At 49.2% G+C, this 17,076-nt stretch overlaps 1 protein-coding gene across 1 annotated transcript in view; it reads left to right on the top strand.

Moving 5' to 3' along the window:
* The first annotated feature begins 10,436 nt into the window (after positions 1-10,436).
* Positions 10,437-17,076, top strand: part of slc25a38b (solute carrier family 25 member 38b) — a 41,103-nt gene continuing 34,463 nt past the window's right edge. The window contains 2 exon segments of the mRNA XM_067974699.1: positions 10,437-11,313; positions 11,668-11,729. Coding sequence (XP_067830800.1) covers positions 11,715-11,729 — 15 coding nt within the window. The 5' untranslated portion in view covers positions 10,437-11,313; positions 11,668-11,714.

The raw sequence follows: 17,076 nt of genomic DNA, 5'->3' as shown, positions 1-17,076 counted from the left end.
GCAAGTTGTTGCCCCAAATGTAGGCTGCCATTCTGTAGGAAGTAATGATTAATACCCTGGAGTTGGCAGCAGGATGCATGGCTTTCAGTATTTTGCTTTGCACAGTCATGGCTCTTTGTGATTTTATTCCTATGGGAGTGATGTTGGCAATAATTATAACTACCCTGTGTCAGGAAAGTTGTTGGGGGACAGGTAGAGGAAAGAACTTGCATTGCGTGAGGGATGATGAGTTGCGGGAGGAGACGACACGTTCAAGCACCAGGCAAACACCACAGACCAAAAAGATGTGTACTTCCATATAACTACCAGAAGTTTCTTCAATTTCAGTGGGAAGCAGTCAAACTAAGGTACTCATCTTTGGCTTTTTCTTAGCACCTATGGTTTGAATAAAGTGCCTGTTGATGGTAACAGTGCATCTCAGGATCCAGCATCTGTGTAGATCTATACTTAGACAATTGACTCATTAGAGATCTGTGCCTTAGGTCTACCAGCACAGCTGTGTGACAGATACTTGATACCTTCCAAGGGCTTGGATTCAATTGGATAATGTCCCAGGTACAGCCCGAGCAGCAGCTAATATTCTCAGGGGCACTGTCCTGGGAATTGGACAGACCGGTTTACGGGGTTCAAGGATCTGATGTCCCTTTTACAGGAAAGGTTGTAGATCCCAAAGAGAGATTATTTATGAATTTGAGGATGAATGGCTGTAGCCATCCGTGTAGTTTTCAACACTTGAATTTTTATACAACCACTTCAGATTATCCTGATCAGCCAATGGTTCTCCTCATCACCCCACCCCCAACCCTTCCAAATCCCACCTTTCCCCAACCAGTAAGGAAACAGACATCCTCTGTGACTGACAATGTTACATTAGCGCCCCTCCACATCTCTGCTGCATTGGGCACCACCCTCCTCCAACACCTTTCCTCAAGTTGTCCAGCTCAGTGGGGCTATGCTTGCTTGGTTCGACTTTTACTATTTGATTATAGTCCTAGTATTTCCAGCACATTGATGGCCACAGGAGGACAATGTACTGAGGAGTAATTTCCCCCTCTCCCTGATAAGATTCCCCCACTGATGACTGTAATAGATACATCCTCAGGTGGGGTGCTCATCTGTAAGGGAACTGGGCAACAGAACAGATCAGCTGGTGCATCAATCAATTGGACCACGGGCAGACCTCAGCAAAAGGCAAGCCAGGAATTTGTGTGCAGTCTGAACACAATCAGCCAGTTCCTTCAAGGCGGGAGCTTACTATTGCGCCAGGGTCTGACGTACGAGATTAATCTCGGCTCAGTGTTTGGTTGGGTTAGAAATGTGACGGCCGTCACCTCAGTTCAATCTCAGGAATTGGGTGTATCCAGAGTTAGACCTGTTTGGCCAGTCCAGATAACCATCAACTCCTACCTTTCTAATCAAAGAAAGAACTTGCATTTATTGTAGCACCTTTAACGACCTCAGGATGTCCCAAAGCACTTTACAAGCCAATTAAGTACTTTTAGAAGTATAGTCACTGTTATAATGTAGGAAACGCAGCAGTCAATTTGCACACAGCAATATCCCACAAACAGCAAAGAGATAATCACATGATAATCTGTTTTAGTGATGTTAGTTGCAGGATAAATATTGACCAGAAAACCAGGGAGATCTGTGCTCCTCTTAGAATTAGTGTCATGGGATCTTTTACGTCTACCTGAGTGGGCAGACAGGACCTCAGAGTCTCATCCGAAAGATGGCACCTCTGACAGTGCCACATTCTCTCCATATCGCATTGGGAGTGTCTGCCTGGATTATGTGTTTGTCTCTGGAGTGGGGCTTGAACCCACAATGTTCTGATTCAGGAGGCGAGAGTGCTACCCACTGAGCCACAGCTGACACCTCAAGGACAGAGGCCATGTCAGCTTATAGGTTGGATGGTCTTTCCTTTCCTGAACACAGGGATGTGTTTCCTCCATTTCCCCTGATGGAATGGGTACTTGAAAAGATACAAGCACACAGAGCAAAGGTTATGCTGATAACTCCTTATTGGACTTGTAAAGCTTGGGTCTCAGGCATTATTTTTCAATTGGTTCTTGGAATGTGGCCAACATTGCATTTATTGGTCAGCCCTGGTTGATGGGCTTCTAGCGATTGGACAACTGATAGGCTTGCTAGCCCAATTCAGGGGGTATTAAGAGTCACTTTGTAGTGTGTGACTGCAGTCACATGGAGGGCAGACTGGGAAGAAACATAAAAAATAGGAGCAAGAATAGGCCATTCAGCCCTTCGGGCCTGCTCCGTCATTCAAAATGATCATGGCTGATCATCTAACTCAGTACCCTGTTCCCGCTTTTCCCCCATATCCCTTGATCCCTTTAGCATTAAGAAATATATCTATCTCCTTGAATACATCTAATGACTTGGCCTCTGTGGTAGTGAATTCCACAGGTTCGCCACCCTCTGAAGAAATTTCTCCTCATCTCGGTTCTAAATGGCATACCCCGTATCCTGAGACTGCCGCCGGTTCTGGACTCCCCAGCCATCGGGAACATCCTCCCTGCATCTAGTCTGTCTAGTCCTGTTAGAATTTTATATGTTTCGATGAGATCACCTCTCATTCTTCTAAACTCTAATGAATATAGGCCTAGTCGACCCAATCTCTCCTCATACGTCAGTCCTGCCATCCCAGGAATCAGTCTGGTAAACCTTTGTTGCGCTCCCTCCATGGCAAGGACATCCTTCCTCAGATAAGGAGACCAAAACTGCACACAATACTCCAGATGTGGTCTCACCAAGGCCTTGTATAACTCCAGTAAGACATCCCTGCTCCTGTACTCAAATCCTCTTGTAATGAAGGCCAACATACCATTCGCCTTCCTAACTGCTTGCTGCACCTGAATGCTCCCTTTCAGCGACTGGTGTACAAGGACACCCAGGTCTCGTTGCACCTCCCCTTTTCCCAATCTATCATCATTCAGATAATCTGCCTTTCTGTTTTTACAACCAAAGTGGATAACCTCATATTTATCTACGTTATATTGCATCTGCCATGTTCTTGCCCACTCACCCAACTTGTCTAAATCACATTGGAGCCTCTTTGCATCCTCCTCACGGCTCACATTCCATCCCAGCTTTGCATCGTCTGCAAAGTTGGAAATGTTACATTTAGTTCCCTCATCCAAATCATTGATATATATTGTGAATAGCTGGGGCCCAAGCACTGATCCCTGTGGTACCCCACTAGTCACTGCCTGCCATCCAGAAAAAGACCCGTTTATTCCTACTCTCTGTTTCCTGTCTGTCAACCAATTCTCAATCCATGTCAGTATATTCCCCCCAATCCCATGTGCTTTAATTTTGCACACTAACCTCTTGTGTGGGACCTTATCAAAAGCCTTCTGAAAATCCAAATACACCACATCCACTGGTTCACCCCTATCTATTCTACTAGTTACATTCTCAAAAAACTCCAGTAGATTTGTTAAGCATGATTTCCCTTTCATAAACCCACGCTGACTTTGTCCAATCCCGTTGATGCCTTCCAAGTGTTCTGGTATCACATCTTTTATAATAGACTCTAGCATTTTCCCCACTACTGATGTTAGGCTAACTGGTCTGTAATTCCCTGTTTTTTCTCTCCCTTTTTTAAATAGTGGGGTTACATTTGCCACCCTCCAATCTGTAGGAACTGTTCCAGGGTCTATAGAATTTTGGAAGATGATCACCAATGCATCCACTATTTCCAGGGCCACTTTCTTTAGTACTCTGGGATGTAGATTATCAGGACCTGGGGATTTGTCAGCCTTTAGCCCCATTAATTTCCCTAGCACTATTCTTTTACTAATACTGATTTCCTTCAGTTCCTCCCTCTCACTATACCCTTGATTCCCTAATATTTCTGGGAGGTTATTTGTGTCCTCCTTTGTGAAGACAGAACCAAAGTATGTGTTTAATTGTTCTGCCATTTATTTGTTCCCCATTCTAATTTCCCCCATTTCTGACTGTAAGGGACCTACATTTGTCTTCACTCAGCTTTTTCTCTTGACATATTTATAGAAGCTTTTACAGTCAGTTTTTATGTTCCCTGCTAGTTTACTCTCATACTCTATTTTCCCCCTCTTAATCAATCTCTTTGTCCTCCTTTGCTGAATTCTAAACTGCTCCCAATCCTCAGGCTTGCCGCTTTTTCTGGCAATTTTATGTGTCTCCTCTTTGGATCTAATACTATCCCTAATTTCTTTTGTAAGCCACGGTTGAGCCACCTTTCCTGTTTTATTTTTGTGCCAGACAGGAATGAATCATTGTTGTAATTCCTGCACACGTTCTTTAAATATTTGCCATTGCCTATCCACCGTCATCCCTTTTAGTAAAGTTCCCCAATCTATCATAGCCAACTCGCACCTCATACTTTCGTAATTTCCTTTATTTAGATTCAGGACCCTAGTTTTGGATTCAACTACTTCACTCTCCATCTTAATGAAGAATTCTATCATGTTCTGGTCGCTCTTCCCTAAGGGACCCCGGACAACAAGATTGTTAATTAATCCTTTCTCATTGCACAATACCCAGTCTAGGATCGATTGTTCTCCAGTTGGTTCCTCAACGTATTGGTCTAGAAAACCATCACGTACACATTCCAGGAATTCCTCCCCCACAGTATTATTGCTAATTTGGTTTGACCAATCTATATGTAGATTAAAGACACCCATGATTATAGTTGTACACTTCTTGCATGTGTCTCTAATTTCCTGTTTAATGCCCTCCCCTACATCTCCAGTACTGTTTGGGGGCCTATAGGCAACCCCCACCAACGTTTTCTGCCCCTTGGTGTTTCTTAGCTCCACCCATACAGATTCCACATCGTGATTTTCCGAGCCAATATCCTTCCTCACTAGTGCATTGATTTCTTCCTTTACTAACAACGCTACCCCACCTCCTTTCCCTTTTTGCCTGTGGGGGAGGAATTCCTGGAATGTGTACGTGATGGTTTTCTAGACCAATACGTTGAGGAACCAACTAGAGAACATGCGATTCTAGACTGGGTATTGTGCAATGAGAAAGGATTAATTAACAATCTTGTTGTGCGGGGTCCCTTAGGGATGTTCAGTTCCCATCCTTGGTCACCCTGCAGCCATGACTCCGTAATCACAACTATATCATAACAGTTAATATCTATCTGCAACGTTAATTCATCTAGCTTATTGCGAATGCTCCGCGCATTAAGAAACAATGCCTTTAGACTTGTCTTTTTGAGATTGCTAGTCATCTTAGTTTTAATTTGCATTATGGCCCTATTTGTTTCTTGCCCTTGTTTTCTCTGCCTTCCACTATTGCTTCTTCCCTGTCTGTCTTTTGTTTATATACTTGTTTCCCCCTCCTCTGTCTCCCTGCTCAGGTTCCCATCCCCCTACCATTCTAGTTTAAACCTTCCCCAACAGCACTAGCAAACACCCCCGCGAGGACATCGGTGTCTGGTTTCTTCCCTGAAGAATTAGTGAACCAGTTGGGTTTGTACAATCATGTTTTTTCTGGTGATAGTCCACAAATTACCAGGTTTATTGAATTCAGTTTCACAGCCTTGCCATGGTGGGATTTGAACTCATGACCTCTGGGTTATTGTCCATAACATAACCACTACATTACCATACCCAGTATATCATCATAATGAGCAGGAGGGATTGCCTCATACAGTGGGGGATTAAATATTGCATCTGGCCTCAAATATTGCAATTCATTGCCTAGCTAGTGAAAGACGACTCTTAGATTGGGATCTTGTAACACCAGGAGATATCGTGATTAGATTCAGGTCTTGTAACACCAGGAGATATCGTGATTAGATTCAGGTCTTGTGACACCAGGAGATATCGTGATTGTATTGGGGTCTTACAGCTTGAAGTTTTCGTCAGGGTAATGGTCACCGTAGATACTCTTACCCGCAGTGACATCTCCTCGGATAATTAGATTGGAGTCTTGTGACGCAGTAGATACCTTGACAAGTTGCTGCAGTACATCCTGTAGATAGTACACACTGCAGCCACAGTGTGACGGAGGAGGAGAGGATGGGTGTTTAAGGTGGTGGATGGGCTGCCGATCAAGTGGACTGCTTTGTCCTGGATCGTGTTGAGCTACTTGAGTGTTGTTGCAGAGGCATTAGGGTTAGGCAAGTGGAGAGTATTCCATCACAATTCTGACTTGTGCCTTGTAGGTGGTTTCATCACATGACATCCAGCCTCCAACTGCCCTACCCCCACATCCCACCTTCCCACAGCCAATTGGAAAGGGAACCGACTCTTCATTACCCAATTGGATAATATTGATTGTCAAACGGACTTCTTTTCCTATCTCTGATTTTTTTAATATTCCCCCTACGGTTTTCCTCCCTGGGGTTACTCGCAGCAGTGTCCGGAGATTAATCTTTAATTCCCGGAGATTCCAGCACAATCTGGGAGGGTTAACAACCCAACTGTGAATGTCTGGGCACATGTGAAAAATGGCCACATGTGTGAGGTACTGCAGATCTGCCAAAGCCCCTGACCTTGGTCAGACCCTATCTGGAGACTGTGTTCAGTTCTGGGCACCGCACCTCAGGAAGGATATATTGGTCTTGGAGAAGGTGCAGTGCAGATTCACCAGGATGATACCAGGGCTAAAAGAGTTAAAATAATGAGGGCAGGTTACATAAACTTGGCTTGTATAGAAGATTGAGGGGTGATCGAGGTGTTTAAAATGTTAAAGGGATTCAACAGGGTAGGTAGAGGGAATCCAGATCAAGAGGACACGATCTTAAAATTATAGCTAGGCTGTTCGGGAGCGAAATCAGGAAGCACTTACTCACATAAAAGGAAATCTGGAACACTCTTCCCCCAAAAAGGCTGTGGATGATGGGGGTCAATTGGAGCTTTCAAGACTGAGATTGATAGATTTTTGTTAGAACCGAGGTGGGTAGATGGAGTTAAGAGACAGATCAGCCATGATCTAATTGAATAGCGGAACAGACCTACTCCTGTTCCTATGTTCCTAAGCCTGTGGAACCCAGGGCTTCACAGAATCGTAGAAATTTATGGCACAGAAGGAGGCCATTCAGCCCATCCTGTCTGTGCCAATCGAAAAAGAGCTATCCAGCCTGATCCCACTTTCCAGCACTTGGTCCGTAGCCTTGTAGGTTACTTCAAGTGCATATCCAATACTTTTTAAATGCGATGAGGGTTTCTGCCTCTACCACCCTTTCAGGCAGTGAGTTCCAGACACCACCACCCTCTGGGTGAAAACATTTCTCCTCAGCTCCCCTCTAATCCTTCTACCAATTACTTTAAATCTATAATAAAAACAGAAAATACAGGAGAAGCTCAGCAAGTCAGGCAGCATCTGTGAAGACCTTTCGTCAGAACTGGAAGATGTTAAAAGAGTTAAAGTTTTTGAGCAAGTTCAGAGCCAGGGAAAGGGGAGGGAGGGGAGGAAATAACAAAAGGGAAGATCTGCGATAGGGTAGAGGGCAGGAGTGATTAAATGACAAAAGGGATGAGGGTGCAAGGCAAGGAAGGTGGTAATGGGACAGGTTAAGAAACAAAAGATTGATCAGGAGTAGCTGTAAATGGCAGCAGCAGAACCATTATCAGCATTAGTTGACAGAAAAAATGGTTGTAAACAATTTTACAACACCAAGTTATAGTCCAACGATTTTTATTTGAAATCTACAAGCTTTCGGAGGCTTCCTCCTTCCTCAGGTAAATGTCAACATTTACCTGAGGAAGGAGGAAGCCTCCGAAAGCTTGTAGATTTCAAATAAAAATCGTTGGACTATAACTTGGTGTTGTAAAATTGTTTACAATTGTCAACCCCAGTCCATCACCGGCATCTCCACATCACAGAAAAAATGGTAGCAGTGGTTATGATCTGAAATTACTGAAATCAATGTTGAGTCTGGAAAGTTGCAAAGTGCCTAAATGAAAGATGAGGTACTGTTCCTCAAGCTTCCGTTGAGCTTCATTGGAACAGCATAAGAGGCCGAGGACAGAGAGGTCAGAGTGGGAGTGGGACGGGGAATTAAAATCACAAGTGACCGTCAGGTCAGGGTCACGCTTGCGGACAGAGCGGAGGTGTTCAGCAAAGCGATCACCCAGTCTGCGTTTGTTCTCCCCAATGTAGAGGAGACTGCATTGTGTGCAGCAGATACAGTACACTAAATTGAAAGAAGTAAACCGCTGTTTCACCTGAAAGGAGTGTTTGGGGCCCTGGATGGTGGGAAGGGAGGCGATGAAGGGGCAGGTGTTGCATCTCCTGCGCTCGCATGGGAAGGTGCCGTAGGGAGGAGAGCAGGTGTTGGGGGTGATGGAAGAGTGGACCAGGGTGTCACGGAAGGAGCGGTCCCTTCGGAATGCTGAAAGGGGAAGGGAAGATGTGTTTGGTGGTGGGATCGCACTGGAGATGGCGGAGGATGATACGTTGAATGTGGAGGCTGGTGGGGTGGAAGGTGAGGACAAGGGGGACCTTATCATGGTTCTGGAAGGGAAGGGGTGAGGGCAGAAGTGCGGGAAATAGGATGGACACGGTCAAGGGCCCTGTCAACTATAGTGGAGGGGAATCCTCGGTTGAGGAAAAAGGAAGACATATCGGAAGCACTGGTGCGGAAGGTGGTATCGTCAGAACAAATGCAATGGAGACGGAGAAACTGGGAGAAGGGAATAGAGTCCTTACAGGATGCAGGGTGGGAGGAAGTGTAATCAAGGTGGCCTTATAATACATATTAGTTGACGGCCTATCCCCAGAAATGGAAGTAGAGAAGTCGAGGAAGGGAAGGGAAGAGTCAGAGATGGACCATGTGAAGGCGAGGGAAGGGTGGAAATTGGAAGCAAAGTTGATGAAATTTTCCAGTTCTAAATTTTAAATTTCTCAATTTTAAATCTATGTCCCCTGGTTATTGACCTCTCTGCTAAGGGAAATAGGTCCTTTCTATCCACTCTATCTAGGCCCCTCGTAATTTTATATACCTCAATTAAATCTCCCCTCAGCCTCCTCTGTTCCAAAGAAAACAACCCCATCCTAGCCAATCTTTTCTCATAGCTAAAATTCTCCAGTCCTGGCAACATCCTTGTAAATTTCCTCTGTACCCTCTCTAGTGAGGTGACCAGCTGTACCTAGTACTCAAGCTGTGGCCTAACTAGTGTTTTATACAGTTCTAGCATAACCTTCCTGCTCTTATATTCTATGCCTTGGCTAATAAAGTAAAGTATCCCATATGCCTTCTTAACCACCTTATCTACCTGTCCTGCTACCTTTGGGGATCTGTGGACATGCACTACAAAGTCTCTCTGTTCCTCTACACCTCTCAGTATCCTCCCATTTATTGTCTATTCCCTTGCTATGTTTGCCCTCCCCAAATGCATTACCTCACACTTCTCCAGATTGAATTCCATTTGCCACTTTTCTGCCCACCTGACCAGTCCATTGATATCTTCCTGCAGTCGACAGCTTTCCTCCTCACTATCAAACACACGTCCAATTTTTGTATCATTGGCAAGCTTCTTAATCTTGCCCCCCTACATTTAAGTCTAAATCATTAATATATACCACAAAAGGACCTAGTACTGAGCCCTGTGGAACCCCACTGGAAACAGCTTTCCAGTCACAAAAACACCCGTCGACAATTACCCTTTGCTTCCTGCCACAGAAACAATTTTGGATCCAACTTGCCACTTTGCCTTGGCTTTTACTTCTTTCACCAGTCTGCCATTTAGGACCTTGTCAAAAACCTTGCTAAAATCCATGTAGATTGCACCAAAAGCACTACCCTCATCCACCCTCCCCAAAAAATTAAATCAAGTTAGTCAGGCAGAGGGAAAATTTGTTGGATGAATCAAGGTCAGACATTGGGAACATTGAACAACTGGACACATTTTCAAAAGCAAAATATTGCGGATGCTGGAAATCTGAAATAAAAACAGAAAAGGCTGGAGAAGCTCAGCAGGTCAGGCAGCATCTGTGGAGAAAGAAACAGAATTAACGTTTCAAATCTAAGAGCTTTCGTCAGAACTGGAAGATGTTAAAAGTGTTAAAGTTTTTTGAGCAATTACAGAGCCAGTGAAAGGGGCGAGGGAGGGAAAGAACAAAAGGCACAAAACCGTTTAGTTTTGCCAGTTTTACCTTTCTGGAGACCTCGGCTTAGCTGCAGCGCCGCCTGTCGCCGCTGGGTGTCGCCGAGCTCCTGTCATGGCGGCCTGTGGCCGGCAGGCGGCGGTCGCGCGGTCCGAGCCCCTGTCGTGGCGGCCTGTGGCCGGCAGGCGGCGGTCGCGGTCCGAGCCCCTGTCGTGGCGGCCTGTGGCCGGCAGGCGGCGGTCGCGGTCCGAGCCCCTGTCGTGGCGGCGGTCGCGGTCCGAGCCCCTGTCGTGGCGGCCTGTGGCCGGCAGGCGGCGGTCGCGGTCCGAGCCCCTGTCGTGGCGGCCTGTGGCCGGCAGGCGGCGGTCGCGGTCCGAGCCCCGGGAGCTGCGGATGAGAAGCAGCTGAAACCGGTTTGGATCGAGCGAGAAGGGAGGAAAAGAGAAGCCGAGCCTGAGACACGGAGCGGATCAAAGGGACAAAGTGTATCATGAGGTGTTACAAAGTAACGAGCTGCCGCACCGACCCAGCGCCCGGATCCAGGCACTGAACCCAACCCAGGATCCCAGGACCAGATACTGAACTCAGCCCAGGACCCCAGGCAACTGAACCCAGCTCAGGATCAGATACTGAACTCAGCCCAGGACCCCAGGCAACTGAACCCAGCTCAGGATCAGATACTGAACTCAGCCCAGGATCAGAGATACTGAACCCAGCCCAGGACCCCAACCAAGCAACTGAGCCCAGGACCAGATACTGAACTCAGCCCAGGACCCCAGGCAACTGAACCCAGCTCAGGATCAGATACTGAACTCAGCCCAGGATCAGAGATACTGAACCCAGCCCAGGACCCCAACCAAGCAACTGAGCCCAGGACCAGATACTGAACTCAGCCCAGGACCCCAGGCAACTGAACCCAGCTCAGGATCAGATACTGAACTCAGCCCAGGACCCCAAGCAACTGAACTCAGCCCAGGACCCCAGGCAACTGACCCCAGGCAACTGAACCCAGCCCAGGACCCCAGGCAACTGAACCCAGCCCAGGACCCCAGGCAACTGAACCCAGCTCAGGATCAGATACTGAACTTAGCCCAGGACCCCAGGCAACTGAACCCAGCCCAGGATCAGATACTGAACTCAGCCCAGGACCCCAGGCAACTGAACCCAGCCCAGGACCCGATACTGAACTCAGCCCAGGACCCCAGCTCTGTACCCCATCGCCCTCCAGCTGCATTATTTAAGGTTTTTAACAATAGTTTTTTTTCTGTTCAATTTGGGTCAAATCCCACTCCACCCCCCCCCCCTGGAGCCTCCAAAAGGGGGAATCAGTTTTATTTTTTGAGGGGGGGGAATAACCTTTCTGCCCCGGTTCTAATTGTGAATTATATTTTAATTATTTCTTCCTGACTCTCATGTGACAATTTAACAATCAGGGACTGCCCATCTCCTCTGCTAGTTTGTGGAGATCCTGAGGTGATAGTCTAGAGCTTCTGGGTGTGAGAAAGAGAGGGGGAGACTTGTCATTTTTCTCCATTTAATCCTGAAGGATTTTATAATTTATTATTATTATTTTTTGGTTTGTTTAAATGAATCAAGAGCTGAGGTCGCTAATCCAGGATTGTGCCCTGAGGAAGAAAGAGAAGATGGAAGTTTTTCTGGTGAGTGGATGCATTTGGTTTAACTGGGGGTAATTTTGGGGATTTGGGGAACATTCATAGGAATGGAGTTGGCCATTCAGCCCCTCGAACCTGTTCCATCAGTCAGTCACATCATGGCTGATCTGCACCTCAACTCCATTTACCCCTCTTTGCTCAATATCTCTTGATGCCCCCAAAAAAAATCTATCGATCTCAGTCTTGAAAGCTCTAATTGTTCCCCAGCATCCACAGCCTTTTTGGGGGAGAGAGTTCCAGATTTCCGCTCCCCTTTGTGTGAAGAAGTGCTTCCTGACATCACCCCTGAACGGCCTAGCTCTAATTTTAAGGTTATGCCCCCTTGCTCTGGACTCTCCTGTCAGAGGATAGATGGAGAGAAACTATTTCCTATCAAACCCTTTAATCACCTTAAACACCTCTGTTACATCACCCCTTAATCTTTTATATTCAAGGGAATATAAGCCTAGTCTGTGCAACCTGTCCTCATAATTTAACCCTTTTAGCCCTGGTATCATTCTGGTGGATCTGTGCTGCACCCCCTCCAAGGCCCACCCCTGGTACTGGGGATGGGGTGGTGTATGCCAGTTTGATGCCCTGGATAGTCTGTGACAATAGACATTACTGTCATAAAGTCCTCTGAGGGTGGATTGTGGGTGAGTTTATCCACCCTGTGTTCGATCCCTGGACTCAGCTACAGTAGCTGATCTCAGTCAGGGTGGCAGTAATTGGATTTGCAGTGGGCCTCAGTGCCTTCGCACTCCCTCCCTCCCTCCCTCCCTCCAACCCAATCTCCTCCCTCATCCCAGCCTCTACGGTTAGGAAGGGGAATTGCACCACGTTGGAGGACAGGGCTCAGCTCCCCCCCCCCCCCCCCCCCCCCCCCCCCCAGTGGAATTGCCCGCTGACACTAGTTATGCCGCCTGACTTGCAAAGAGCAGCCAGCTCAGTGTATTGGCACTCATGGAATGGCAGGAGACGGGGGAGGGGGCTAGGGGGAGGGCGATAATAGGGTCTCCGAGTTGTGTCCTGTTTCGCTTAGTCCAAACATGTAGAATCCGGTTCTGACCGGTCGATGTCTTTACAGGACCTTGACTTAGAATTGCTGGTGGGGGGGAGCAGGAAGTGGAAATGGAGAAAATCCCCAGGCACAGGAAGGGTTTGATTCTGTGATCATTATTGTAAAACCTACAGGTGCTCCGCTGGTCTCTGAACCTGGGGGTCACTGGAGCTGTGGCGACCTCGTGTGTCGTATGTCTTTGACGTGTTGCGTGACAATCCAGAACCTGTTCGAAATCCCACTGTGGTACATGTGCCACCAGGACCCCCAGCCGGGGGTGGGTGGGGGAGGTGGGAGAGGGATAGACTTGGTTCTGGCTTTTGCAGGATTGTGAGGGTAGAATCCAGTTTGTTTACTGAAGAAAGAAAGACTTGCATTTATATAGCGCCTTTCACCACCTCAGGACATCCCAAAGCGCTGCACAGCCAATGAAGTACTTTTGAAGCGTAGTCACTGTTGTAATGTAGGAACACGGCACAGCAAGATCCCACAAACAGCAATGAGATAATGACCAGATAATCGTTTTTAGTGATGTTGGTTGAGGGATAAGTATTGGCCAGGACACCGAGGTGAACTCCCTGCTCTTCTTCGAAATAGTGGCCGTGGGATCCTTTACATCCACCTGGGGGCAGACGGGACCTCAGTTTAACGTCTCATCTGATTGACGGCACCTCCGACAGTGCAGCGCTGGACTGGAGTGTCAGCCTGCATTCTGAGCTCAAGTCTCTGGAGTGGGGTTTGAACCCACAACCTTCTGACTCCGAGGCGAACGTGCTTACCCACTGAGGCAAGGCTGACACCTGATCAATAACTACTGCGAGGGGCTGTAAACCTCCACCCACCCGACTCAATGCCTTGGAGAGATTCTGCAGTGCGTACCTGGGACAGACAGACCAGGCAGTTCCCACCTTCAGTTCCTGGTCTGCCCTGGGTTAGCTGAGCAAGCAGTGGGTCTTGCGATGGGCTCGGGTGGAGGGAGGAATAAATCTGCCGGGGGTCCTGGCTGCATTGACCCCAGCTGCGATGCCTCCAAGGTCCAATTGTCTAGGCCCCATACATGGAGAGTGGCCACTGGATAAAGATAGCAGAGAGCACCGGGTGAGGGGGGGTGGGGGACAGGGAACGGGTCGTCCCTGTCGATCTGGGGGAGTGCGAGGTTGTACCCAACTTGCCTGGAGGGGTGGTCACCTTTGGGAACGGTGTGCAATTCGACTGCTTTCTGTGACCTTGCTTGGTGTAACATTCCTGCGTCTGCACCTGCGTCTGCTTCGCCCGACCCTGGGCTACTGTAGAGTCCCCGCTTGTTATACAAACAAGGACAGGAGGAGTTGGGACAAAGGGAGGGGAGCGTTTTAGACGATATGTTTTGTCTTTGGGACCAAACAGTGATAAACAGCAGCAGCTGAATGCAGCATAATGGGGGTGTCCAGTGCTGTGAGTGAGGGCCGTGCGGTGTATTCACAGACATGGGCTGCTCAAACACTCAGGATTTTGAGCTACAAAAAGAAGAAGCAGTGAGTGTCAGAGCATGGCAGGTAGGACTCTGCCCCTCTGTCTCTCTGCCCCTCTGTCTCTCTGCCCCTCTGTCTCTCTGCCCCTCTGTCTCTCTGCCCCTCTGTCTCTCTGCCCCTCTGTCTCTCTGCCCCTCTGTCTCTCTGCCCCTCTGTCTCTCTGCCCCTCTGTCTCTCTGCCCCTCTGTCTCTCTGCCCCTCTGTCTCTCTGCCCCTCTGTCTCTCTGCCCCTCTGTCTCTCTGCCCCTCTGTCTCTCTGCCCTCTGTCTCTCTGCCCCTCTGTCTCTCTGCCCCTCTGTCTCTCTGCCCCTCTGTCTCTCTGCCCCTCTGTCTCTCTGCCCCTCTGTCTCTCTGCCCCTCTGTCTCTCTGCCCCTCTGTCTCTCTGCCCCTCTGTCTCTCTGCCCCTCTGTCTCTCTGCCCCTCTGTCTCTCTGCCCCTCTGTCTCTCTGCCCCTCTGTCTCTCTGCCCCTCTGTCTCTCTGCCCCTCTGTCTCTCTGCCCCTCTGTCTCTCTGCCCCTCTGCCCCTCTGCCCCTCTGCCCCTCTGCCTCTCTGCCCCTCTGTCTCTCTGCCCCTCTGTCTCTCTGCCCCTCTGTCTCTCTGCCCCTCTGTCTCTCTGCCCCTCTGTCTCTCTGCCCCTCTGCCCCTCTGCCCTCTGCCTCTCTGCCCCTCTGCCTCTCTGCCCCTCTGCCTCTCTGCCCTCTGCCTCTCTGCCCCTCTGTCTCTCTGCCCCTCTGTCTCTCTGCCCCTCTGTCTCTCTGCCCCTCTGTCTCTCTGCCCCGCTGTCTCTCTGCCCCGCTGTCTCTCTGCCCCTCTGTCTCTCTGCCCCGCTGTCTCTCTGCCCCGCTGTCTCTCTGCCCCGCTGTCTCTCTGCCCCGCTGTCTCTCTGCCCCGCTGTCTCTCTGCCCCGCTGTCTCTCTGCCCCGCTGTCTCTCTGCCCCGCTGTCTCTCTGCCCCGCTGTCTCTCTGCCCCGCTGTCTCTCTGCCCGCTGTCTCTCTGCCCCGCTGTCTCTCTGCCCCGCTGTCTCTCTGCCCGCTGTCTCTCTGCCCCGCTGTCTCTCTGCCCCGCTGTCTCTCTGCCCCGCTGTCTCTCTGCCCCGCTGTCTCTCTGCCCCGCTGTCTCTCTGCCCCGCTGTCTCTCTGCCCCGCTGTCTCTCTGCCCCGCTGTCTCTCTGCCCCGCTGTCTCTCTGCCCCGCTGTCTCTCTGTCCCTCTGCCCCTCTGCCCCTCTGCCTCTCATTTATTGCCCATCCCATTTGCCCCTGAGAAGGTGGTGGTGAGCCGCCTTCTTGAGCCGCTGCAGTCCGTGTGGTGACGGTTCTCTCACAGCGCTGTTAGGTTGGGAGTTCCAGGATTTTGACCCAGCGATGATGAAGGAACCACGATATATTTCCAAGTCGGGATGGTGTGTTACTTGGAGGGGAACGTGCAGGTGGTGTTGTTCCCATGTGCCTGCTGCCCTTGTCCTTCTTGGTGGTAGAGATCGCGGGTTTGGGAGGTGCTGTCGAAGAAGTCATGGTAAGTTGCTGCAGTGCATCCTGTGGATGGTACACACTGCAGCCACTTGTGCACCAGTGGTGAAGGGAATGAATGTTTAGGGTGGTGCATGGGGTGCCAATCAAGTGGGCAGCTTTGTCCCGGGTGATGTGGAGCTTCTTGAGTGTTGTTGGAGCTGCACTCATCCAGGCAAGTGGAGAGTATTCCATCACAATCCTGACTTGTGCCTTGCAGATGGCGGAAAGGCTTTGGGGAGTCAGGAGATGAGTCACTCGCCACAGAATACCCAGCTCTGACCTGCTCTTGTAGCCACGGTATTTATCTGCTGGTCCAGTTAAGTTTCTGGTTAATGGTGACCCCCCAGGATGTTGATGGTGGGGGATTCAGCGATGGTAATGCTGTTGTGTGTCATAGGGAGGTGGTTAGACCCTCTCTTGTTGGTGCTGATCATTGCCTGGCACTTGTCCAGTGTGAATGTTACTTGCCACTTATCAGCCCAAGCCTGGATGTTGTCCAGGTCTTGCTGCATGCGGGCTCGGACTGCTTCATTATCTGAGGGGTTGCGAATGGAACTGAACACTGTGCAATCATCTGCAAACAACCCCATTTCTGACCTTATGATGGAGGGAAGGTCATTGATGAAGCAGCTGAAGATGGTTGGGCCCAGGACACTGCCCTGAGGAACTCCTGCAGCAATGTCCTGGGGCTGAGATGATTGGCCTCCAACAACCACCACCATCTTCCTTTGTGCTCGGTATGACTCCAGCCACTGGAGAGTTTTCCCCCTGACTCCCATTGACTTCAATTTTACTCGGGCTCCTTGGTGCCACACTCTGTCAAATGCTGCCTTGATGTCAAGGGCAGTTACTCTCACCTCACCTCTGGAATTCAGCTCTTTTGTCCATGTTTGGACCAAGGCTGTAATGAGGTCTGGAGCCGAGTGGTCCTGGCGGAACTCAAACTGAGCATCGGTGAGCAGGTTATTGGTGAGTAAGTGCCGCTTGATCGCACTGTCGACGACACCTTCCATCACTTTGCTGATGATTGAGAGTGGACTGATGGGGCGGTAATTGGCCGGATTGGATTTGTCCTGCTTTTTGTGGACAGGACACACCTGGGCAATTTTCCACATTGTCAGGTAGATGCCAGTGTTGTAGCTGTACTGGAACAGTTTGGCTAGAGGCGCAGCTAATTCTGGAGCACTACAGCCGGGATGTTGTCGGGCCCATAGCCTTTGTTGTATCCAGTGCACTCAGCCGTTTCTTGATATCACGTGGAGTGAATTGA

The sequence above is a fragment of the Heptranchias perlo genome, chromosome 40 (assembly GCF_035084215.1).
Source record: "Heptranchias perlo isolate sHepPer1 chromosome 40, sHepPer1.hap1, whole genome shotgun sequence".
Classification (NCBI taxonomy): domain Eukaryota; kingdom Metazoa; phylum Chordata; class Chondrichthyes; order Hexanchiformes; family Hexanchidae; genus Heptranchias; species Heptranchias perlo.
Note: the sequence above shows the minus strand (reverse complement) of the source record. Positions and strands in the feature narration are given on the sequence as shown.